The sequence below is a fragment of the Melospiza melodia genome, chromosome 11, assembly GCF_035770615.1.
Source record: "Melospiza melodia melodia isolate bMelMel2 chromosome 11, bMelMel2.pri, whole genome shotgun sequence".
Classification (NCBI taxonomy): domain Eukaryota; kingdom Metazoa; phylum Chordata; class Aves; order Passeriformes; family Passerellidae; genus Melospiza; species Melospiza melodia.
In genome coordinates, this window is record NC_086204.1 from 25,476,834 (window position 1) to 25,501,499 (window position 24,666).

The 24,666-nt window shown below is 38.7% G+C and overlaps 1 protein-coding gene across 3 annotated transcripts in view; it reads right to left on the minus strand.

Annotated features, from left to right (window-relative positions):
* Nucleotides 1–24,666, minus strand: part of FAF1 (Fas associated factor 1) — a 149,678-nt gene that overhangs the window by 112,978 nt on the left and 12,034 nt on the right. For all 3 annotated transcript variants that reach the window (XM_063166089.1, XM_063166090.1, XM_063166091.1), the window contains 2 exons: nt 15,971–16,039; nt 1,992–2,038 (listed from right to left, as the gene is read on the minus strand). In XM_063166089.1, the coding sequence (XP_063022159.1) occupies nt 1,992–2,038; nt 15,971–16,039 (116 nt within the window). The remainder of the gene's footprint in view (nt 1–1,991; nt 2,039–15,970; nt 16,040–24,666) is intronic.

Genomic DNA, 24,666 nt, shown 5'->3' on the forward strand with positions numbered 1-24,666 from the left:
GGTAAGCCTGGGGTGTTGCCTTTTAGATGCTCTTACCAGGAAGATGCTGGGCAGTTACAGAATCTCATGGTGGATTTCAGAAATGTTGCAAAAAACTTGTCTCATTTCTATTCTTTATCTGAATTTATTTGAAAAATTCCTTCTGTTCTCTAGATACCATGAGGTTCTCAGTGGAAATGCTTCATAGAGCAAGTCAAATCTGTCATCTAGAGGAGGTCTGAACTTTAGAAAGTGCAAATGTGGATGGCATGCATGTCACAGAAGTGCAACAGTACTCAGCTATTGCAAATCCCATCATTGTGCCTTTCACATTTGAAACAGAAAAACATGTTATGCTTGTAAAACAAGGGGCTCCTTCACTTCTCACATCAGCATGCTCAGAAGGATGAACGCCCAGCTACAAAGACCCACACTCTCAGACCTATGGCTCAAAAGTCAAAGGCCCACGTCAGAGCTCTAAGGAGCACAGGAAACAGTCTAATTTTCAGTATTTAAAAAAGTATAAGTACTAAGTGATATGTTATTTTCTTCAACCTGATGGACAAATATGAATTAAGTACAATTAAGTAACAATTCTGTTAGTAGACCCAAGAAGCAATGAATATCCCAGTTCTCAGGACTGGATTACAAAACAAGCAACTGAATTATACAACAAAGTGTACTTTTTTCTCTTCAATAAATTAACTTGCTTCAAGTCCAGTTGCATTAATTCTATTTGATTCCACCACAAAAGGCATCTTACATATCTGACTAGCAACCTCTAATAGAACATAAAAGGCCCCACATCAGTAAAATAAGCCTTATCTGAAAACCACTGGAAAGCAGGTTTCTAAATCTTCTGAGCCTCCCTTTAAACCACTTCCACTGGAAGAATACAAAACAAGACAAAAACAAAGTAACAAAAGTACCCATTTAAAACACATTTGGCTATCTAATAATTTCTAAAAATTAATAAATTACTGTGAAAGAAAATGTAGGTGGGCACTGGACCACCTTGTGATTGAAGACAGGCATTAACTACTCTAACTATTCTCCAGCTTCTTTTACCTAAACAAACATTCTGGGATTTTGGATAGAAATGCCTTGAGGCCTAATTTACATGCAGAAAGAGTTCTCCACAACCAAGTCTTGATCTCACATGGACTAAACAGGCCTTACAGTAAATATATATTTAGTAACTTTACTGGGAAAATACTTTTATCCTCAATCAAAACCTGACTCTGTTGAATTAGGAAGTATTGACAGGGAAGTCAAACACCACTTTACCTATATTATGTATCATATTTCATTTCATTGAAAATTTTTAAACAGTACATTAAGTATTTTTTCTGAACAAATTTTTAAACGCTGTTTTACTGTCTCTCTCAGGTAGCTTAATTCCTGATCTGGTGTTTTCAATTGCCTCATCAGCACTTAAAAGATCAAATTTCAGTGAGTTCAAGATATCCAAGCATCAGAATGCAAGCCAAAATTTAATTCAGAAGCTGAAAGAAAATCAGTAAGACTACTTTTAGAAGGGAACAACCTTACTTTAATCTATCACAGTTTCTACTGCCTGTAATTCAATTAAAAAAAAACAAAAAAAAAAAAAAAAACAAAAAAAAAAAACCTAAGTACAAATGGTTTTGGCCAGAAATAGGGAAACATGGAATATCAATACCTTTATAAAATGCATAAGGAAAAAGAAATACTTAGCCAGAAGCATACCAACACACAGTCTTTGTAAAGAGACAGCCCTGCAAAGAATGACCCAACCACCAGTGAAAATAAAATAAAAGTTAACTATTTTGAACAGATGTTTGAGCTAGTCCTCTATCAGTATGGGAAAAACTGAATGTTAAATCAGCTTTGCCAGGAATAGAATTTGTGGCTCCAGAAACAGCTTTAAAAGGAGAATTATGTCATCTTCTTAGGATTCAGGAAGGAAAAAAAAAAGTAACTGTTACCCAGCATCATTCTCTGCATGTACTACTCCAGTCCTCTGTGCTTACCTTTGTAGAATGCCATTTTCTTGTGGTATAACACCATTTATAGCTGCCTGAAAAGAGAAAAGAAATGTTGAGTCAAGCATGCAGAACAAAAATACATCAGAACTTTTATAATATGTTTTGAAAAGTGATTAGCTTGCTTCAAAACATGCCCTGAAACACTCTCTATTTAGTGAATATTCTTGGTCAACAATATTATCATTATGGGATCTACATAAAATAAAAACCATACCCATGCAAACCATAATACATAAATACATAAAATAAAAACCAGACCCAAGTGAACCAAACCCACTTTTAATATCCATCCTCATATATCAGATACACCTGACCTGCTGGCCAGAACAGCAGGTGAATGAGTTTCTGGTCCCCAGAGAAGAAGGGAAAAATGATGTTTAGCAGTTCCCTGGCACTCCAGGAGGACAAAGTCACACCCTGTGACTGAGCTACTGATAGTCATCATCTACCAACACCACTTGTACAAACTCACATTAAAAAAGTGTAGCTTAAGTAAGTGCTTAATAAACACAAAAATAGATGCAATCAAGATTTAAATGCTATGGTTTCTTTTTCTCTGAATAGATAAACACGACTTTTTAAAAATTTCCATTAATAGTTAAGGCTACATGAAGTCAGAATGTTTTATTGCTGAACTCAGCTAAGTTACTGTGATACTGCAATAAGATTTATCCTGCATTTAGAAACAAATATTACATTAATAATTATTTAAAAAGCAGAGAAGGAAAAGGTCAGAGGTACCCATAAGCTACAGCAACAACCCATGAGGCTGTATCAAATTACAGCAAAAACAAAGTTCCCTACCAGATCAGGTTTTAAATCAGTTTATCCACTGTGCATGGTAATAATCAGTGGTTTCTTTCTAACAACGTGTCTCATTTATCATCCTTGTGGTTTTTGCAGTCATACACAGCTCTTGATGGTGTTCATCTAATAAACCTCCAGGAAAGAGTAGGAGGTTTTGGTTTATTTGGGTTTTTCTGGATTGGCTTCTCCCTCCCATACTCTTCAGCAATATACATTTAATTCGTGTCAGTCAACAGATAAAGTTGGCTGAGACAAAATTATCCTTTATTTTGCATCTGTAAGATACAGAGAGCAAACACAGGTTTTGTACCACAGAACCTACACTAATAATCATCTGCTGGTGCAACAAAATTCTCTTTACTTGAGGAAAAGAAGCTGCTTCAGCTGTGAAGAAATACAGCAATGTGGAATTTTCACACTTCTGTCAAAACTCTGTCTCAGAGGATTAAATCAGCTCAAACTTCTTCTGAGCCTAGTTAGAGGGGTTAAATACAATAGAGGCTTCAAGCTATTTTCTTTTAAACTGAATAACTCACTTGTTCATATATCCCCAGTTTTGTAAACTTGATGACATTTAAGGGGCACAGGAGTAAGAAAAAGCAGCAGAAGCATTATGTGCTTTTTTGATGGAAAGACCTCTATTAACCACACTGTAAAACTGAAGAGTCCAGACACTGTTTGTTAAGCAAGATGGAAGACTAAAATAATGTAGACAGCAAATGGTAGCAGTGCACATGTACATACTGCATAAATATTAAATATCCATGTTCTAACAAGACAGCTATAAGTAGACCCTGCAAAGAAAAAAAGAAAAAGGAACAACCATCTGCTTTAGAATTTCATTGGGAGAAGGTTGTGACTATAAAAAAAAAAAATTAAAACAAGAACACGTTACTAAGGCAAGATCTGCTCCAGGCTGTTCCTCCCCAGTGTCAGCCCCCTTTGAGAGAGGCTCACATCTCTATGGTTATGCAAACATTTCAAGATATTCCAATTTTTTGTCTCTCCAAACAGGGATCTTTGATCACCAAAACCACCCTGTGTGCCTAATTCATAGTAATTAAAAATGTGTGCTACTCTCGAAACAATTTTAAAAACCAGTGCATTAAATCTATTTATGGGTTATTGATATAAAGAAGCCATGTCTGGATCAGAAAGCTCTTTCAGCTCCCAATAACCTGCTGCTAGAGTGATGCCAGGGGAGCAGCACTCTGTGCTCTCACACTGCATATCCACGAGTGCCCCTGCTGGATCCAGGGTACCACAGCTTGCTAATGCTATCACTATTTAAACAGTGAAGTTCACTTAAATGGAAATTTACAGGGGCTTCAGAAGATTTTTCCCAAAGCCAAGAATCCTAGGTGCGTCTCAGTGCTATCCATACACTAATTATGCCATAACACTGTCCCATCCTGAAACAGAATAATTCCTGTTTTGATGACAGCCTTCAAACAACTACCAGGCCCACAATTTACTTCAATAAATTATAAACTGAATGTAGCTCTTCTTGATTTATACATTTTGTTTAAGGATATCAATCATATAGCCAGGAATTGCAGCCAGCAGCTTATTTAAAAATTCATTAAGTACTGCATAACTTGACCTAATTGGACCTGCTTTGGGCCAGAGAGACATCCAGAAACCTGTGACTCCACCATTCAACAGTACAGGTTATCTTGATAAACATACTGTGAACCCTGGGATTTTGTTAAATGAAAAGGATGTCAAGAATGTGACATAACACTGGACTGACAAGTGCCCATTAAAAGGTCCAAAGTAACAATATTTTTGGTGGGTTTTTTTCAGCAGCATGGTTCCAGGTTACAGCATTGAAATATATTCAATCCAACATTTTTGCTTCTCAGAAAGATAGGGAACAATAAAGCAACAGGGTTAATGAAATGTTAACAAATTCATTAAAAGTTTGGGCAACATAAAAAAATCCACAGTATTCTGAAATTATTTAGGTACCTGAAGAACACTGCAGAAGAAACAGAATGAAATTTAGAAAACTTTTCCTCTGAGGAATATTAACCAGATTAGTCAGTTCTGATTAATTGTGACTACCTTTAATCAGTACAAAATAGTGTTAGAAAGAAAACCAAGAACCATCATATCTTAATTACCTATTGAAACAACATCAATGACTTCCTTCAAAATACACAATTTTCAGTGCGAACCATTTAAAAGCAATGAAGCACATCTGAGTGACTGTCATCCCAGGGTCCTATGAATAATGTGGGTTTTTAGATAGCACAAATATTCATCTCACAAGTTGTAAATACTCAGTGATTTTCACAAAGTTTGAAGATGGACTGGATTTACCAATCATACTATTTAAAAGCAGAAGTCTACATACACCGATTGAATATTCAAATGAGGCAAGGGGTTCCTTCCTCATCACAAACTACAGAGGGGAGGTAGTTTTTAAATTTCCAGAATTTAAAAGGGATATTTAGATTACTAAGAGTTAAAGGTAGTCCCAGGCAAAAGAGCAGTTAAAGGCTTTTTGTTAAGGGTGAGGAGGGAGCTTTTCCTCAGTGGCCACCTCACGTTCCTCCCCTCTCCTTCCCAACCTCCACAGCACACCATGGTTTTGGCTGACAGATACAGACCCCTGAAAATCTCTCCTTTGGAAGCTCCACCCCATTATTTAAAAGCAGAAGTGACCCCAGTAAAGAACAAAAGGTTTCACAAAGCACAAAGCAAGATCAACTCTCCAAAACAGGACCTAGAAAACACATCCATAACCAAAAAGAGAAAGCAAGTTGGAGCAGCACAGTGCTGGAAGAACAAACCTTCCAGGGGAGGAGATGTAAATAACCTGCACACCTGAGAGATGCACAAGTTTCACTGGGATGAATAACCAAACCAGCTCAACACAACCAGCAGAAGCTGCTCCCAGAAAATTCCAAAAGCCTTATTTAGGTTTGACTGCACTCAGCAAGTGAGACCACTTGGGCCCACTTAGCAAAGCCCTCGCAGAGCTTTACATTTGTTTAGGTAAAAACTGAGGAGGTTTACATTAAACAAACACAGTACACAAATGAGACCTCCAGACAGGGTAATAGGAACTGTCACAGTAAATGATCCAAACCCCAAAGGTGTCCAAACAAATGGCATCAAGGGCTCCAGGAAGTCACAGGGAATTATAATGGAGTAACTTGTTCATGGGGCATCTTCTTCCAACCCCTCAGTTTTCTGACACAGTCAGATTTACAGTGTTAGCAAATTTGTCATGTATTCAACTTAAGGCAATAGCCTCATAAACCACACATTCAATTATTTCTGTGAAACTCAGTAAAAGCTTTTTTGATGAGAGGATTAATTTATTATGACTTCCAAAAATCTATAGCCTCCTCCAGATGCTACAGACTCAGATTTTATTTTCAGTTTAACACGTCTGGCAAGCTAAAAAACCAAAGTTCTGTATTTTGTCTCTTTACTACTCATTTTGCCTCTCCTTCCTATTATACATTTAGCATCTCCTCAATATAAAAACGATTTCTCTGACATCACAAATGCAGAAAGTCTACCCCATGCTGTTTTCTACATTAACAGAAGCAAAGACAGGAAGAGGTGTTAGCCACTTGTAGGACAGAATTTAAAATTATAACCAAAAAAACAGCCATTTTGTTGTTTCTTACTCAGAACAAAGAAAAACTTGTTCTAATCTTTGACTCTTTCAGCATTTAATCTAATATTTCTTTTTCTGATTGTTTAAGTGAATATAATACCAAAACTTATATCCAAAACCTCACTACAGAGGGTGAGATGACACACAAGACAAACATACTGTGGTTTTGAGTTCTGCAGAATAAAAAAACTCTAGCTGTTATATTTTGGAAATGTTAGCCTCTATTCATCTGTGCTTGAGGATCCCTCAAGATTTGCTGAATTTAAAGAACTGCAACGAAATACACTAAAAAGTCCTCATTAAGAATTCATAAGAAATTTTTTAAATTTTTTTGTCTTTTATATTTTATTGTATATTTCCACAGCAAAAATGGGTCATTAATAACACTCTGTTTACAATTGTCAATCCATTGCAAATCATTCTGCTCCTAACTTGGGCTAAATGTGATATTCTCCATGATATACAATACTCCTACTCTAATTTTCTGCTTTCACATGATAAACTTCTTATTCTAAAGATTTAAAATCTATTTTTTATTGATGTTGAAACAAAACAAATAGACAATAGAACTCCAAATGCTTTCTACAATGGAGAGAAGGGTTTTTTTCAAAAGAAAGGAAACAAACCCCAAAACTGAACAAATATTATTCAGAAAGAGAAAAAACAAATAACTGAATGATAAAGGAAAGCATTAGTGAGACAAAGCATCCATGAAAGGACAGAAAAAGTGAATTTCAAACTACTTCAAAACCATAAATCCAAGTGACAAAGGAACATATTTTTACATGCAACAGTAAAGCAAAACAGGAGAAGTGCAAAGATTTATTAGTTCCTTCTGAGCAAAGAAATACTTCTTAAAATGAAACTAACTCACAGGACTCTGCTGTATGCAAATATCCCAGTAATAACAGTAAATCTGTTGAAATCCTGCTCCTCTAATAATTTTCTTTTTGCAAATAACTGATTTGGGCTAATTTTCAACAGAACTGGTAATAATGGGTACTGGCAGGTACAGACACATCAAAACATTTGCTCTGACCCCCATTCTGTGATTTTGGGAAACTGGATAAAAAGTAAGACCACTCACAGACTTCTCTTGCAATCAGTTTACAACAATAAAAAAGAAGAAAATTCCAGAATAAACAGCAGAAGTTTTAGTAACTGGTGCTGACAAAATCATCCTGTAAGTGTTAGTCAAATCCTGCAGTCAGAGTGGAGGTTTACTGAAAGCAGCTGTGTTAATTAAGACATGCAGATTGGACCCTGAGATTCCCAAGCAGAGCAATGTGCCTTCTGAACAGCTTTGTGCAACTACCAAATCTCACCTGTTCCAAGCAAGTCTGAAATGTGTATTCTAAACAAGAAATTCCATTAAACCTTCTGCAGAAATACCAATCACTTTAACCAGAAAGAGGCTTTTTACACTACACATTTACTTTGAAACCATTACTTTCAGAGGTTACAAAAATTAACTGCTATGAGTTTAAGTAATAAAAATTATTATTCTGTTTAGGTTTTTTAATTAATTGAGTAATATTTAAATAACAAAATTACTAATTGTGCCTCAGTAGTAAGAGAAGCAATCTCTACCTGTGTTATTTTTGGCAGGCTTTTCAAGGCAAAGGAATGAGTCAGCTTTTTCCTGTAGCTTATGTTATACTTGCTGGCATCTCCCCAGCTTTGCAAGTCTCAAAAGTATTTCCAAGTGCTAGACGTGAAGTTACACCCACAAAGTTTATACAGAATGACAACATTTGTCCCCATCGTGGTTAAAATTTAACCAAAAACCGTAATTGAACTACAATGAAATGTCTTCTATGCATTCTGCTTTATTTCAGCTTGCTTTCTTTACAACAAATATACTTCATGAAAAGCTGCAAAACAATAGGATTGCTAATAAAGCAAAAAATTAACATTTCATCAAAAAATGCCACATGAATACATTCATACAGATGATTCACTTCATCAGCAAGAGAGCACGCGCTGAAATTGTTTACAATTAGCACTCTAGATGTGGTTTCCCATTTCTCCCTACATCTTTGGTGGCTTCAGCAGATTTTTTCCTGTCACTCCTACTACATGCCTAAATGCACTAGGAAGCCTTTCAACAGTCAGATATACTTCTAAAATTCTGAGGGAAGAAAAACCCACTACATTTTGAAGAGTTCCTTAAATCTTTGTTGTCACTGCCTAATTCCCCAAACAAAGTGCAACGGAAATAAAAAATTCATAACTGAATGTGTTTTCCTGGCACAGTGAAAGTAAAAGAACCTGTACAGATTTCTAAGAAGCTTAAGGATCAGCAGGTACCTGAGCTGCCTCTAGCTCAGCAGGAATAAAGGAAAGCAATCTACTCTCAACAACCCACTCAAAACTCATTCACATAGAAAGGGAAAGTAGCCCATGAGGTGTCTCTGCTTTGACACACATACAAGTACCTTGGTCTTAGTCATCAATGTCACAACTCTGACATTAATGCTGCTTCACCTTCTAAAAGTAAGGATTGCTTATGCTTAATACCAAAACATAGTTTATTACTCCTTAAAACGTTAATAGATAGAGAGTAGGAGAGTCAGATAAATCAAAGGCTATGCCTTGATATGAATATTGGAAAATGTTCTGAACTTGCATATTTTTACCCCTCTCCTAGTAACTTTATGTAAATTTGAATGGCAATGCTGAAATGCAAAGTTTAGGAATAAGCTACCTCATGACAATATATTTTTTGTTCCATCTTATTTTTAAATAGTAGGCTTTTTTTTGTCATTCACTGTAACATACTAGCTCTTAGAAAGTACTACCAGGGAAGAAATTTCAGGACACAAGAACTCAGGACATGAAAAGTCATAGAAGTACTGCCAAAAGCCTGCGGCCCCCTCACTGAAAAGCCATAATAACATGAAATATCAACAGTGTTCCAATGACCCCAGATGTAATCAGCCAACTGCCTAATCACTTATTCATAATAAAAAAAATAGTTATGCAAGATTCAGCTTAAAAGTTTGGAAAGCAGAAAATCCTAAAGTAAGTAAGTAACCTGCAAGTTGTTGCAGCATTTCTCCAACAGCCTGTGCTGTTCTGCTGGGGGGCAGCAACCCAGGACAGGCTAAGGAAGAGTTTATTGAAATAAAACTAGAAACTGTTCAGATATTCAACAGTATTGTAAGTAAATCCATTTTTAAGACACTCTGCTTTTAAACTCTGATGGCTCCTAGCTTTTGTGATAAAAATTTTCTCAAGTAACGTTCACTTCCAAAATAGCCACAGCACTGGCACAGATGCTGTTCTTAAATAATTTACTTCGTTTTTCTCCTACTCACACAGTCCCAACATGACTCAATGACAGACTAAACACTTGTCAAACACATGTTTATAAGATGTGTGCAATTTTTAGTTCAACTAAATAGGTCACAGTCACAGGGTAATAAACTACAGATAACTCATACCAGCCAATTCACTATTAGTATATTCTAGAAATTTGTTCTGAAATTTGAATGTCTCAGGAGAAATGAATGCTAAGCAATCTTTGCAGAAACTACCAATAAGAGGTAGCAGCTCTAAAAAAAGTATTTGTAAAAGCTAATGTAGGTAGGTGATGCATCCACAGAGCTCCAACATTACCATGGGGCACTACTGGGATCACAGGTGCTGCTTTTTGTTTATTCTCAGAACACAAAAGTCTCTGTTAACAGAAAGAGAGTCTTTCACCATGAACAGAAATCTGAACATATTAGTCCCACTGCTTGTATCATCACTGTACAAGAAAAACTTTAGGTTATTTCTTAACAAAAACTACTTATATATATACAAACCTCTGGTTGCAGTAGGCAGATGTGACTGTTCATCTGACCACAGGGAGAATGTTATTAATACACAGACAAGCCCTAACAGTGAAACTCTCTCAGATTTGGTCCTAATGAGAGGAATATACCGTGAACTTCTCACTGTTCCCACACTGAGTGCTGTCAAATCTGTGCCATATTCAGTATGCAATTCGAAAATAAAGAAAATAGCAGGCCAGCAACACAAAATCAAAAGGCCAGTTGATGAAGACCATCACCATAAAGTGCAGTCCTGGTTCCCAGCCACTGAAACACAGCCTTGCAATGCAACAGGAGAGCTGCTGAACACAGGACATAAACATACACTGAACACTGCCCCACATTTAAGGAAAAGAAAGGGTTGTGTGCCAAACTCAGATTAATCACCTAGTTTCTGGAGGCAGACTAATTCAAATCAATCAAAATAACACACAGGGAGAGACCACATCAAAGCTGTAGCAGGGCAAACCAGAGCAAGAGGGACAAAAGACAATTTAAGTGTATCAGTTTTACCAGCTCCTATGAAATTTGCTACACCTCATAACAAAACAATTGTTACTGGTTAGATCATTGGAAGATACAAATAACAGATTGCTGAGAACTGTCAAGAGCCCATTCTTTGTCATTCCCACCTAAATGGGCACTTCCAAGAAAAATAAAAAATTGCCAAGTCCTACCTGATTTTTCTCAATTCAATTTTTTTGTCTGATCAGTTACTTTGTTCCAAAAGACATTACACAGATGTAAATACACATATTCAAAATTGGTACTTAGAGAAAAAAAAAAAATCCTGTCTGAGAAATATTCTTTTCCAACAAGTTTACAAGCAAGATGCAAAAAAACCTCAATCTGTCTAAGTTATCCATTTAAAACTAAAAGTTCTAGTTGAGAGCTGAAGCTTTATAAAAACAGATGTTCAAAATATACAATTTCTCCTTGCAAGACAGAGAATCACTTCTTGTCAGGAGACTCTTGGAAACTGAGTATGACAGGAACTGCAAGTCATCCCATCTCCAGGTACACTAAATTGCTGGTTTTACTGAAGTTACACTGTGCTTTGTTCCTCTACCAGAATACAGAATAATCAAGCCAAGTACAGCAGGAAGGCACAAAGGTAATTTTGAAAATAAAAAATAGGAGGGGGTTATATATGTACAATTATTATACAGACATTTACAAGGAAACTAAATTTTGGAAAATAAATGTCCCTCTCCCCCCATTATTTTGATGGAATTTATTTCCTTCTTAAAGCAATACTAAAAAGTACCTACATTACAATGTCTCTTGGAAAAGACACGAAATAAAAACAATTTTAAACCAGGGAGCAGGAGTAAAAACAGAAATGGCCATCCTGGAAAAAGCAGAAAATTAAGTGTGGTGAATTCTGCTTTTCATTCAAAAAACCTATTCTGATTACCAGTAGAGAATATGAAGTCATGCTGCATATGAAGGACTTGAATTTTTCATTAAACCTGTGAAAGGCAGAGCAGACCACTTCACTTACTTTCAGCACAGATTCAAGCACTGGATCTTAAGAGGGCAAAGAGCTCTCACCTGTGTAATAACCTCACATATATAAAGGTCCATAGAGCATAAGGTCAAGTCACTAATGGGTGATTTTCCTTTAAATATGAACCATCATCTGAAACATTTCAACAGACACAGAGTTGGGATTTTTCACACTTTTATTTTATTGTTTGTACACAAAGTTTAAGATGTCTTTATCTGTCCTTCTTACCTTCACATGCCAAAAGAGAAGGTCAGAGTCTAAATGGGCAAGCTATGAAACCACCAGACTTTACATCGGACAGAAATTCCTAACTTCTGCTTCCTCAGATGGCAAAAATTACAGTAAATTAACAGAGCTGAAAGAAATGACACTCAGGAAATAACACACCAGCAACCCTGGGAGGCTTAAGAGCTGCATCCATTTATAGCAGAATGCCTGAAGAGATCATTATATTATCTATGTTGATCTTCTGTATCTCACAGAACATCTGAAACGTTTTGTCGCCCAGCCTATAATAAGCCCTGTAATTAGGCTACAGTGTTCTAACACAGAAAAACCCCAAGCTGCTCTATATGCAGCAGACCACCACAAAGGCCAAGTCATATGCAGCAGAGGGGAACTAATTATTGGCAAAATTAGGCTTCATGATCCCACCAAGCAGTTTTCACACTGTTGCTGCATATGAATTCCTCTGCAGCGCTCTTGTGACCAATTTTATTTAGAGCACTTGAACAAAGCCAAGCAACCAAACATTTATGAAAGACAGCTTCCCATACTGCTTCAAGCAGCTACTGCAAAACATATACAACTGCTTTGAGCACTATAAAACATATACAACTCTGAGACATTTAAATCCAGTTTATTTAGTACCCAACTCAAGATAAATTAGAGGCAGTTTATACTGTCTTAGAGTATCCCGTAGAGAGGATTAGGGATGAAGACTTCTAACTGGGGTAAGTAATATTTTAAAGTTCAAAAATAGGAAGCTGACATTCCAGTTCTAAACTGAAAAGAAAAAGGAATTCTTTTTAATTCTTAACAAAACCCAGAAGTGACTATTAGAAAAACTAAACCCAGAAAGGAGAGCCTTACACTTAACCCAGGTTTAGCTTTGTTTAAAGGTAAAACCAAATGTCCAAAAGATACAGAACATAGTAACAGTAATAGGAAAGATACTGGTGACATTTTAACCCTTAATACTGAATTCTAGCAAGACCAGGGGAAAAAATACAGGGAGCAGCAGCAGGAATACTTCTTCAGTGCAAACAAAGTAATCCTCAGAAAAGCTTACACAAACACACAGTACTTGTAGCACAATGTAAGGAACTTGTTTTGTGAACCTAATAACCTCTGCTGTCTGTGTGCATTCTGATGTACTTCTCTGTCAGCCCATGTCAGTGCCTACTTCTCTGTTTCTGTTTAGGATCCTTCTGCTTTCCAGCTCACCAGGGCTCCTTCTTTTGGTTGTTTTGGCTGAAGTCCCAGAGAAATAACAACGCCCTTGAGCTGAGTGTCAGAGAGTTCAAGAAGCAACAGGTGCCCAAGGGAATCTTCAACCTGGCTCTTTAGCACAGCCTCTGATAATGCACGACTTTTTTTCCCCAAGCAGGAACATGGAATTGAGATACAGACAGGCTGAGTGAAAAGCAAGAGTAAACAATCTCTTTGAGACAAGAACTTCCTTGTGTTTTTGGTTTCTCCCCCTTTTGCTGCAGGAGTGCCCCTGAACTTTGGTTGATGACATCCAAATGGGATTTGCTTAGCTTTCTACTTGTTAGCCTGGGTGCCTCACAGAAGATTTCCTCATCAAGTACTGACTTTGGATTTTACTTCCAACATCATAGAAGTAAAGGAATCAACATTTAAAATCAGATGAAGAAAACGAAGTGAAATTAGAGAAAACAGAAATTGTGTTCTTCCCATTTACCTAACACTGGGGGCCAAAGGATGGCAGAAGAGCCCTTACCAAAATCATCACTACTTCACTACTATCCTCATGAACTGTGAATCAAGTTCTTCAAGTTTGGTTTTCCTTAGAAATCAAAAAAAAGTTTTGCTCTGAGTTGAACGACATATTTAGTCAACATATAGTGCTGAACTAAAGGATTCCTTTAGTTTTTCATCTCAGCTAAAAAAAACCCAAGACCTTTTGGTTGAATTAAAACAAACCCTCCCCAATTCCTGAATCTGTATCTGACTACTGAATTTAAGGTATTACAAAAACCCAACCAAAAAAAAAAAAAAAAAAGAAAGAAAAAAACCACCACCACATGTGGATCAAAAATGCTACATTACTCTTAAATCATGAGACTCTCCTCAAGTTCTTCTGAAGTGCTAAAAACCCTTGCCTAACAGAGATAGTTGATTCTCTCACACCCCAGGAACTCCTTTTCTTCACTCTTCCTTCATTGTTTTGTTTCTACCTCCTTGTTACATTAGCGGGATTTGACTTTCACTCCCACTCCCTTTTTTATACAAGGGCTGCTTTGAATAAGAATGAGCCAATGTCCTGTTAATGACAGATCCTTAGGGCATCTCCTTCACTTACAGTCTCCTCAACATTATTTTTTTTCTTCTACCACTTACCATTTCCTTCTCATAGACATACCTCTCATTCATCTTCTGCCTAGTTTCAAAAATTATGTATCTTCCTCAAGTACCTCTTGCATTCCTAATTTTCCATCCTTTCTTACTTTCCCTATGCCTTTTTTAAGCCTGCACATTTGGGTCATTACCTCTTTCCTCTCTATATTCTACTTCTAGATCATCTAGTAATCACTAATAAAATTAAGTATTTAAAGATGTTCTCATAGCTTTAAAAACTTAATTCTGCTTTCTGCTCATTCTGGAGTCTCAGAAGAGACTTATTTGTTCTGACCATTTTTCATGGCACTTCTCTCATTTAACCCAACCTGCTGCCATTTATTGTAATGCACACAATTTACAAATCCCCCAAAAGCACATCCAACAGATCTAATGATTGTATTGGGAACTTCACAACCTGAACAGAACGCACAAGGCTACTCCTCAACTTCCAGTAAACACTTGAATTTTCAAAGAGCTCATGCCATGTCACTACAAACTACTATGACAAAAGATGTTTTAACTCCAACACCCAACACACATCTGGGTTTTTCTGGTTGAAGCCACTGATGACAGACACTCCCTTCTGCTCACTGGTGTCTCACTCTTGCTCATACCTTGACATGTTGCAAAATAAAGATTGCATTCATTTTAACACGTAGTTTCAAGTGTTGGGAGTTTGTACTGGTTTTTTACAATAAGTTACAGTTGAAACTATATCCATACCAAATTTTGGAAATCTAATTTTCTTCATAATAAATTTCTGATATTTTGGACTGCTCCAAAGGTCATTCACTTGAAAAAGAGAAGAAAAAAAAACAAGGAGGAAATCAAATGTTTTACAGTTGAAAGGAAGACCATTCACTTTTTAATTAAGTTTGTTGTAGATTACACTTCTAAACCTTAAGAAATTGGATTAATAGTTTCTTTATTTACTAATCCTATGAAGAGTCTTAAAACACCTACGACTATTTTGCTTGGTTTTATTGGTTTCCTCGTACTTGTCTGCACATTGAACCTTGTGGCAAAATGATGAGAGGTTTTTCCAGGATGAGTGTTTGCTGGATGTTTTGTTTGTACTTAATGGTCTCTGGATAGCACCAAATCTAAATAAAGTTATGGCTTTAATCATCTGACTCAATCCTGAACAACCATCAACAGAAGAGCAACAATCCTAATTGTAAATTAAAAGCACATGAAAATTTGAAAAAGTTGTTTTATCTTCCCTTTCTTCCACAGGATCCTAAATCCTCAAAACCCATGTGTGTACACACAGGTCTTCTAAAAACACCACCCTTCATAACACCTCTTACACAATGAAGCCAAGAGGAAACTAAACACAATATGAAACATGGCTTTAGAGAACAAGAAAGAAATTTAAAAATCCTGAAGACAATCACAGCAGAGCAGGGTTTGCTCAACTCAGGATCACATTTGCTTGGAGATGAGGCTGTAAGAGACCAGAAACAGTCTGCACATAACAGCCTGTTTGTCCCAGCCATGAGACACCCCCAAATTTGAAATAAAGCTACCAGCTGTCTTAGCAAGATGCCATGTCACTGTTATGTGGGGTTGATCTATGAAGTCATTTTCTTAGAATACTTACCACTAAATCCCAGTTATTTTGTTCAAGCAACGTTATAGCTTCATCAATATTTTCAATACCAGTACATGCCTAAAAATAAAAAGAAGCAGTAAAGAGAATTAAAAGCATTGATCAAAATCAGGGTATTAATACTTATAATTCAGTTAATTTCAGCAGGATGACAGTATAGGTTTTCCCTTTCTGTTACAAAAGGGTAATCCAGAAATCAGACTTCAAGTTTTAAACATCAAACATTTAGATAAAATTCCCTGTTCCAACAGAGGACTCTTCTGTAACCTTGAGCAAGCCACCTAGGGAAGCAAGACCAAGTAGTTATTTGTAAAATTAGGACAACAGTGCTGTCCCATAAAGGTGTTTTACCTTCAAAACTATGAAGCACTCATACTAACTTTAAAAGGGAGCACAAAAAACCTTGAAGTTCTATCCCTGTGTTCTGGCTTTACCTAGTTCAAGAAATCTAACACAATAGCATTTTAAGGTTAACCCTCATAAAACCATATTTTGAACTGAGCTTAATTGCAAACACAAGAGCACCTCTACTCAGCAAAAGCTGAGATGCAGCAACCTGCTGCCTTTTTTGATACCCAAACCTTTTCAACTATTCAACTTCAGCAGGCAGAGCATTGCTGTTCATTCTGCCACATATTTGCCACTATTCACATTGAAGCATATCAGATATATTTTACCAAAAGAGAAAAAAGGAAACAGCTAAGTCTCTTTCTGGAATTTATCTTTCATCCTAACTGTATTCAAACACACAAGAGGAGTTCAGAATTTTACAAGATCTGAAACATGATCATGTTCTTTCTGCTTTACCACACAGTTATATAAAACTTTGCATCCAAAAAATAAAAAAAACAAACCTTTTAACAGTAATAACACAGAGCTAGATAGCAGCAGCAAACAATCAGTTTTCCTGATTCCCTTTATGTAGTAAGAGAAGAAGGAGGCTAAGCAGACACTTTTTTCCTACCAAGACATAAAGAGCCATCAGGTCATTTATTTCCCATGTTCTTTTTTTCCAATTTACAAGCATGAAAACATAAAAAGAAGAAATCATGAAGAAATTCAAGGCCAATTCTCTCTTCCTAAATTCAACCCTGAAAAATTCCACACTTACAAAGCACTACATGCAGTATGTCAACACAAAATGGACCAGTCTGAAGGACTACAAGATGAAATTATGGAGAATTTTGCCTGCAGAGGGGAGGCAGAAGTTTTACTGCTGCCCAGTGCTCACATCACCACATTGATCCTCTCTGCAACAAAACAAAATTTCTTCCACTTCAGAGCATGCTGTGTTAATGCTGAATTTCACCCACTTCACATTGGGAGTGCTAAAAAAATAGCACTTTGCTCCTCAGAAGCATCATTTAGTCTTCTTTTCCATTATTTCTTGCAGTTATTTCTGAAGATAAAAATGGAACAAAACTTCAACACAATTCCCAGCAATTGCTTGTACATTTATATACACTTAAGCCAGGTAGGTTTGCAGAGTAGAGGGCTTGAGCTTGTCATTTCTGAAATCACAGGATGGTTCACACTCCCATCAACCTGCCACTGGAACTGATGCCAACAGATCTGCTGCAAAAAATCCTGCCTTGAGAAAAAGCTCTGCAGAAGTCTGAGATTCTGTTTACATCCCAGTAAAATACACTTAATCTGCTCATTACAGAAATAATTACTATTTCTCATTTGTCAGCCCTGCAAAATCTGCATGACCTTTTGAAGAACTACCTTGTGTTCCAACCTACAATAAGAACTTGCCCAACAATGTGTTGTTTTCACCCTGGGCTGTGCAGAAGCTGAGATGGTACCTACAATACAGGATTTAACAGTGGTTTTAGTTGTCCCCTCTTTTTATCAATCCCACAGCTCTGCTGACTTGCCACTGTCCTCTCTTAGCCCATACTAACTGCAAATCAATTCAGCTCACTTTGGTGTACTCTCATTTTGAGATAAACTAAACAAAATTAGCCTATCCTTCTGCCAGAGCACACAGTGAAAGGAGTTAACTCATCCCAGTGAGGGCAGAGTAATTAAACAGCTAATTCACCTGGTGTCTGCACCCTTCCTGAATCATCTTTCTGGTGACTTACAATGTAAAACAGAAGCTGCTCTTGGTCACTCAGCCAGGCAGAGTCACTGGGTAACAAGAACAGACAGGTGTAAACACCAGCTGAAAATAAAGATCATCAGAATTCTTAATAGCCAAGACAAGCATTTTTGGTTAAATCTTTGCACCATTTTTACAGTCCTTTCTAATATTTGATTTTGAGGAGTTCTTAAACAAAGATTTCACTTTGCAGATATATCATTTTTGCCAGTTGTCAACGAAACAGAAAACAAACATTTCAGAATGGCACCAGGAAAGAATGAGTGCTACTTATCAATGTAACCATAAAAGAGACACTCCCAGATCTTCAACACACTGATTAATGTCAGAGTAGCAGCAAATTAACATTATTTAGAATCTTATTATATTGCACTATTTCAACATTCAAACACTACATACTACAACATACAAATCCTTGTATCAAGTCAAAAGCCATCAGTGAGACCAAAAACCCCCAGCAACCAAAAACTAAAGACGCTTCCTTGTACCTGCATCATGTCATGCAAGCTAAACTAAACAAAATCATCTGGTTTGCATGTCTTTGATTTTCCCTAAGAAATTAAGCACACAAGACAAGCAGTCCCTCAATGGCAAGCCTGACGTGACGTCAAAGGCTCTGTGGTGACAGATCAGTCCCAGAACAACCTGGCTGCTGCTGCCTTTGTTTCCTTTAGGGAAAGCACACAGGAAACCAGCAGGTTCTGTGAGCAACAGAATCAACAAAGTCTGGTTCCTCGTGGGTTTGCCTCTCATCCCTAATTGCAAGGGCTGATTTCAGCTTTTCCTATGGCTGGAATATTTAAAAGAGCTTCTTCTAATGGACTACTTCCCTTATTACCTGGCTGTATTTTCATTATATTTGGAATAGCTTCATTAGTACAAGTCCAAGGCACCTTAGGGCTCTATGCCTCACTTATCTAGAAAGGCACACTAAAATTCACAGGGTTTAATTATTTACAGTACTTAAAGATGTTTTCCTCATGTTTATTCCTTTTATTCTACCCAAGCAAGAAACAAACAAACAAAAAAATTAACGGGAAAAAGGAAGTTAAATTTGTTCAGAAACAGAAGTGAAAAAACTCTTAAAAATATAGCACAGCAGATGAGTCCTAAAGATGCAAAAATGCATCTCTGAGCAAGTAAAGAGAGGGGCTGAGGAGACTTTTTTATTATTCACAGATTTTTATTCAGCTTTATTTTCATGAGAGACCTGCTTAACAGAAGGCATTAAATATTTTAAAAGAAAATTCCTACGTGAATACTACTAAATCTTGTTTCAGTGAACAACCAGCACATCCTCTAAGTCATCAAAAGATGAAAGGAACAAACCACCACAGAAAAGGTAAAACCTTGAAGGCTCACTGATTTGTAAACCTTTACACATCAGAAAGAAACCAAAGAATTTTTTTGGAGGACAAAGGAGAAGAAAAGGTAGAACAAGTTCCTCCTCCTCCCTGCATTTCCTGTAGATCTAGGATATCATTTTCAGCCTTCACAGCAGCTCCAGAGACTCTGCAGTCACTTATGTGCTTTTCCAGACCACACAAGAGGAACACGAATGCGAAGATGAGAAAACTTTTGTTGTGTGCTGAATACATAATCAGATTCTGAAGATAAAGTTATTGAATGTTAAAACAACTTTCTTAGCATCCTCCTTTTCCAGGGCAGGTAAAAGTTTCCACCAGGCAGATTGAAATTTTCACATCACAACATTTCAGAGTGCTCTCCAAATTTTTTTTCCAGGTAGCTTCATATCCCCAGAGCAACGGACACCTTACCCTTGGAATGTTTCACAGGTAAACATTAGGGTGCTATCCTTGCACAGTAACATCAACCTTAATAAAAGAAGCAAAGTAGTTAGTGAGGAAACAATTCAATAGGAACAAGTTGTGAGGGCAGACAGACTCCAAGGCATTTGAGACAGAGCTAGAAGCTGCTTCCAGAAAGCTGTAATGCAGGATGAAAGACTGGCTCTTCTAAATCCCTTGCAGGGTGGTCTGACTCCAGCAGCTGTAACAGCTGGATGTGGGGTTTGAGACCCCAACAGCCCAGGCTCCAGCCCACCTCCACAGCCCAGGGAGCAGCTGCCTTCCCCATCTGGCAGCAGCTGCCCCCCAGCACCTACTGCAGGATTCAGGATCCATGGCACAGCTGCAAGGGCCAACTGCTGCTGCCAGCACAGAGCTGGGCTGCTCCTGCAGGGCTGGAGAGCAGCAGGGCTGGAGAGCAGCAGGGCTGGAGAGCTGCAGGGCTGGAGAGCTGCAGGGCTGGAGAGCTGCAGGGCTGGAGAGCTGCAGGGCTGGAGAGCAGCAGGGCTGGAGAGCTGCAGGGCTGGAGAGCAGCAGGGCTGGAGAGCAGCAGGGCTGGAGAGCAGCAGGGCTGTTCCTGCAGGGCTGGAGAGCTGCAGGGCTGGAGAGCTGCAGGGCTGGAGAGCTGCAGGGCTGGAGAGCTGCAGGGCTGGAGAGCTGCAGGGCTGGAGAGCTGCAGGGCTGGAGAGCTGCAGGGCTGGAGAGCAGCAGGGCTGTTCCTGCAGGGCTGGAGAGCTGCAGGGCTGGAGAGCTGCAGGGCTGTTCCTGCAGGGCTGGAGAGCTGCAGGGCTGCTCCTGCAGGGCTGGAGAGCTGCAGCAGTTGCTGACACTCACACACAGCCTCACATGCTGTCCCCCTGCACAGGAGCTGGCAGCACATGGCATTGGGCAGCAAGGCAGGATGTCTCTCCCCTGGGGCACCATTCCCCTCCTGGCCAAGGCAAAATGCAGCAGGCAAAGCATCCAAAAGGCCATAGCAATACCTGGATAGAGGACTAAGTCTCAATGTTCTTTTTGAACAATTCCATACTTTCTTTGGATACCAACAATAGTTGTATTCTCTCCAAAAAGGGACCATCTAAATCCAAACTAGGCCTAGAACATTTTGTACAAGTTCAGGCCCATCAAAACCAGGGCTGTAATTGACAGACAGCTGTGAATTGCCCTGGGTACCACTCTCTCCTTTAACAGATGAAAAATAAAATAATCTGTAGCTCAGTCCATCATTTCAATGTTTAGCCAAATGCTACAATGCCCAAAGAAACAACTGCGTGAAGGCACCAAAAGATTCAACAGCATTGCCTAGGAAGAAAAGGCAATCCTTTCACCCTCTGGGATCTCCTACAAAAGCTCAGGAAGTCAGCATTAACACACCTGCAAGTGCACAGACAACACCCTAGGAAGTGCTTACTCTTGAAAGCACCAAATAAATTTTTATCACCAGATAGAGCAGGGCAACTAGAGTTAACTCTATTCCATAAAGATATATGAGGTTTTCAAGAAATGCTGCCAAAGAACATAAATTGTCAAAAATCAATTCACTATCCCTTGGGTAACTTACTCTTCAAAAATTGAGAGAGACTAAGAGCATGGAAAACTCTTTGAATCCAGGCCACAAACCTGCTCAGGACAGCTGAATTACCCAGATCAGCAGCTTAAAAACAACAAACCACTCAGAGCTGTTCTGAGCAGCATTTGAACTACAGCAAAGGATATTTCCCATCTCCTTGCATATTTCCTGTGTAAAAGAACCAAGATTTACCTTGCTGCCTTACTCACCTCTTCAATTACAACCAGGCAGTTCACAGACACACTTCATCTCCCTGCCAGGTTTTGCATATCTCCAAAGACAGGGAGTCTACAGCCTCTCTGGGCACTTTGTTCCAGTGCTTTACCACCTTCACTGAGAATTGTTTTTCCTTATATTTAATTATAATTTCCCAAGCTGTAACCCATATCCACTGCCTCTCACCCTCAGACTCCAACTGCAAGAGAAATTTGATTCTGTATTGTCTGTTATCACCCACTGTACAACTGAGACAGGAACTAGATCCTCCTGCAGCCTCCTCTCCCAGGCTACACAAAGCCAGCTCCCTCAACATCACCTTTCACACAAAAGTGCTCCAGCCTCCTCCCTCCCTAGGTAACCCTTCCCTGGACTTGCTCTGCTCTGTCAGTGCAGGGACTGACAGTGAACCCAGCACTCCTGGCAGCAGTGCTCTCACCTGAACAACGAAAGAATGGACTCCCTCAGGCTCCTGGAACACTTGTACAGCCCACTAAGTGGCTGCTACTGCTTCTAGAAAAATCCTTAAGTTCCCTTTCCAAGCATTCCTAACAAAAATCAGGTTTCTGGATGCAAGATTTTTAAACAAACCAATCCTTGAGTTTCCTCTTTCTAGAGTCAAGCATAGGACTGTGCTTCTTTTTCCCATCCATTATGAGCTCAGTAATCAAGGATAATTACCAAGTCTATAAAGAACCAAGGCTAGCTCCAGATCATATCAGCTAGAAATCCACTCAAACCCAAAAATATTTAGGACACTAATTCACCCCTGACATGTTAATAAGTCAGAAAATTTTCTTTAAATTCACACATACACTGTTGCAATGGTGATTACTTCAAAGCTACTGAAACAAAGTGTAACACTTCTTCCCCCAAAAGAGGTAAAGTTGAGCCAATATGCCTAGCCAAGCAAGTAAAGGCTTTAGTACCATAATATCAAATTTAAGAGGCCTGTGGGACTCCCTTCTGGGCTATCAAGAGATGCAGCACATTCAGACACTCAGAACTTGGATTTTTTGGTACTTCAGTTCTTCTCATCCCAGAGTCCCACCAGTACCAGGATCACCTCCACAGACTTCAGCAGCTCCACCCCTCTGTGGCATCCCTGCTCCTTCTAACCCTGCAACAACCCCAGCAGTGCATCGAGACTGTTCTTAATATGAGTCATCCGTGGTTATTAAATTAACTTTTACTTCTGTTTCAGACAAACACTTAAAAAACAACATCCAGGCATATCGACCAAGAATCAGACTGAAAGGTCACCTACTGCAAGCATCTAACTGAAGAGATAAGAATGCTTCTCTAGTTTTTTTCATACTCAGAAGACCATCTGGTAAAGATTAAGCAGATTCACCAGCTGTTCATTTAGCAAAAACAAGCTAATTCACTTACCAGCATCAGAAATCAAGAAAGGGTTTTAGGCAAATATGCCAGAATAAAGTTTGCCCAACGCATTTCAACTCCCACACCCAACTATTTACAAATTTCATCATTCTCCTATTTGAGCATCCCCTTAAGCAAAGCGAGGTGGGGAGGGAAGAGGGCAGAAGGAAAAATAATATTTATGAAGGTCACAGAAGACATTTCAACCTGTAGCTACCAAGCAGACAGGAGTGAACTTTGCCCACACTCTGAGATGACTGCAAGCCTTCCAAACAAAGCAAGCTGGGGACAAAGTCTAAACTGGTAGCATGAAGCTCTAACCACTTCTCAGCAGAACTAACTAACCCAGCACCACACTAACCACGTTCAAATGGATTCCAGCAGACTGTCAACTCTCCCACGACTCTGGAGTAAATTCTGATTCCAGAATACCACGGAGGCAGATCCCTAGGAAGCCCATAAGCTGAGCCAAGACATGAACCCAAGCCTCCCAAGCCCCATGCTAACACTCCAGTGTTTAAGCCACACACGTTACATACAAAGAGCAGTGGTCAAACTGAATTAAAACACAAACCAAAAGGCAGTACCCATTAATTAGTACCCTACGCTACCAAACCCATTTGTCATTCCTGAGGACTGAAGACAGCCTTTACCCAACAACTACGCACATGTTTTAGTTAGGATTATCCCAAAGTTTCTGTGTTTGTTTAATACTTTTATTAAGTATATCAGTGAAAGCAAAACCCCGTGGTTTCCTGAATAATTTTGCCCTTACAGTATCACATAAGAAAAACTGATAGAAAAAAGAAAATAATTGCATGGGTCAAACAAATGCTTGCTGCACATATGCACTCATCTCCTTTCTCCTCATTATCTCAAAAGCGGCAGAATTTTTAAAACAACTCAACAATAAATAAAAGCCACTTTCTAGATAAGCATACAAAGGAAGAGTACTGATCCATACAAAAGAATATTTTAGTCAGCATTTCACAAACACTCTTTTTAATTTTTTGTGAAGAACAGGACAGCAAGGAACAGACATACTCTTCAAAACCTGGAAAAGGCACTGGCATGGTTTAACTCCAGCCAGCAGCCAAGCCCATGGAACTGCTCACTCACTGCCCCAGTAGTGGGACCAGGTAGAGAATCAGAATGGTAAAAGCTGGAAAATTCACAGTTTGAGATAAAGACAGCTTAATAGGGAAAGCAAAAGCCATCCACGCAAGCCAAGCAACACAAAGAAATAATTCCCTGCTTCCCATGGGCAGGCAGGTGTTCAGCCACCTCCAGGACAATGGGGTCCCACCATGTGTAGTGGTTACTTGGGAAGACAAACATCAATGCTCTGAAGATCCTCTCTTTCTCTTTCTTCCCCCACTTCACACACCAAGCATGATGTCATATGGTCTGGAAAATCCCTTTGGTCAGTTTGGGTGCCCTGTCCCAGCTGTGTCTCCTCCCAACTTCCTGTGCACCCCCAACCCCTTCCCAGTGTAGCAGAACAAGAAGCAGAAAAAGCCTTGGCTCTGTGCAAACTGCTCAGCAATAACAAAAACATCTCCTCATTATCAACTCTGTGTTCAGCACAAATCCAGAGCAGAGC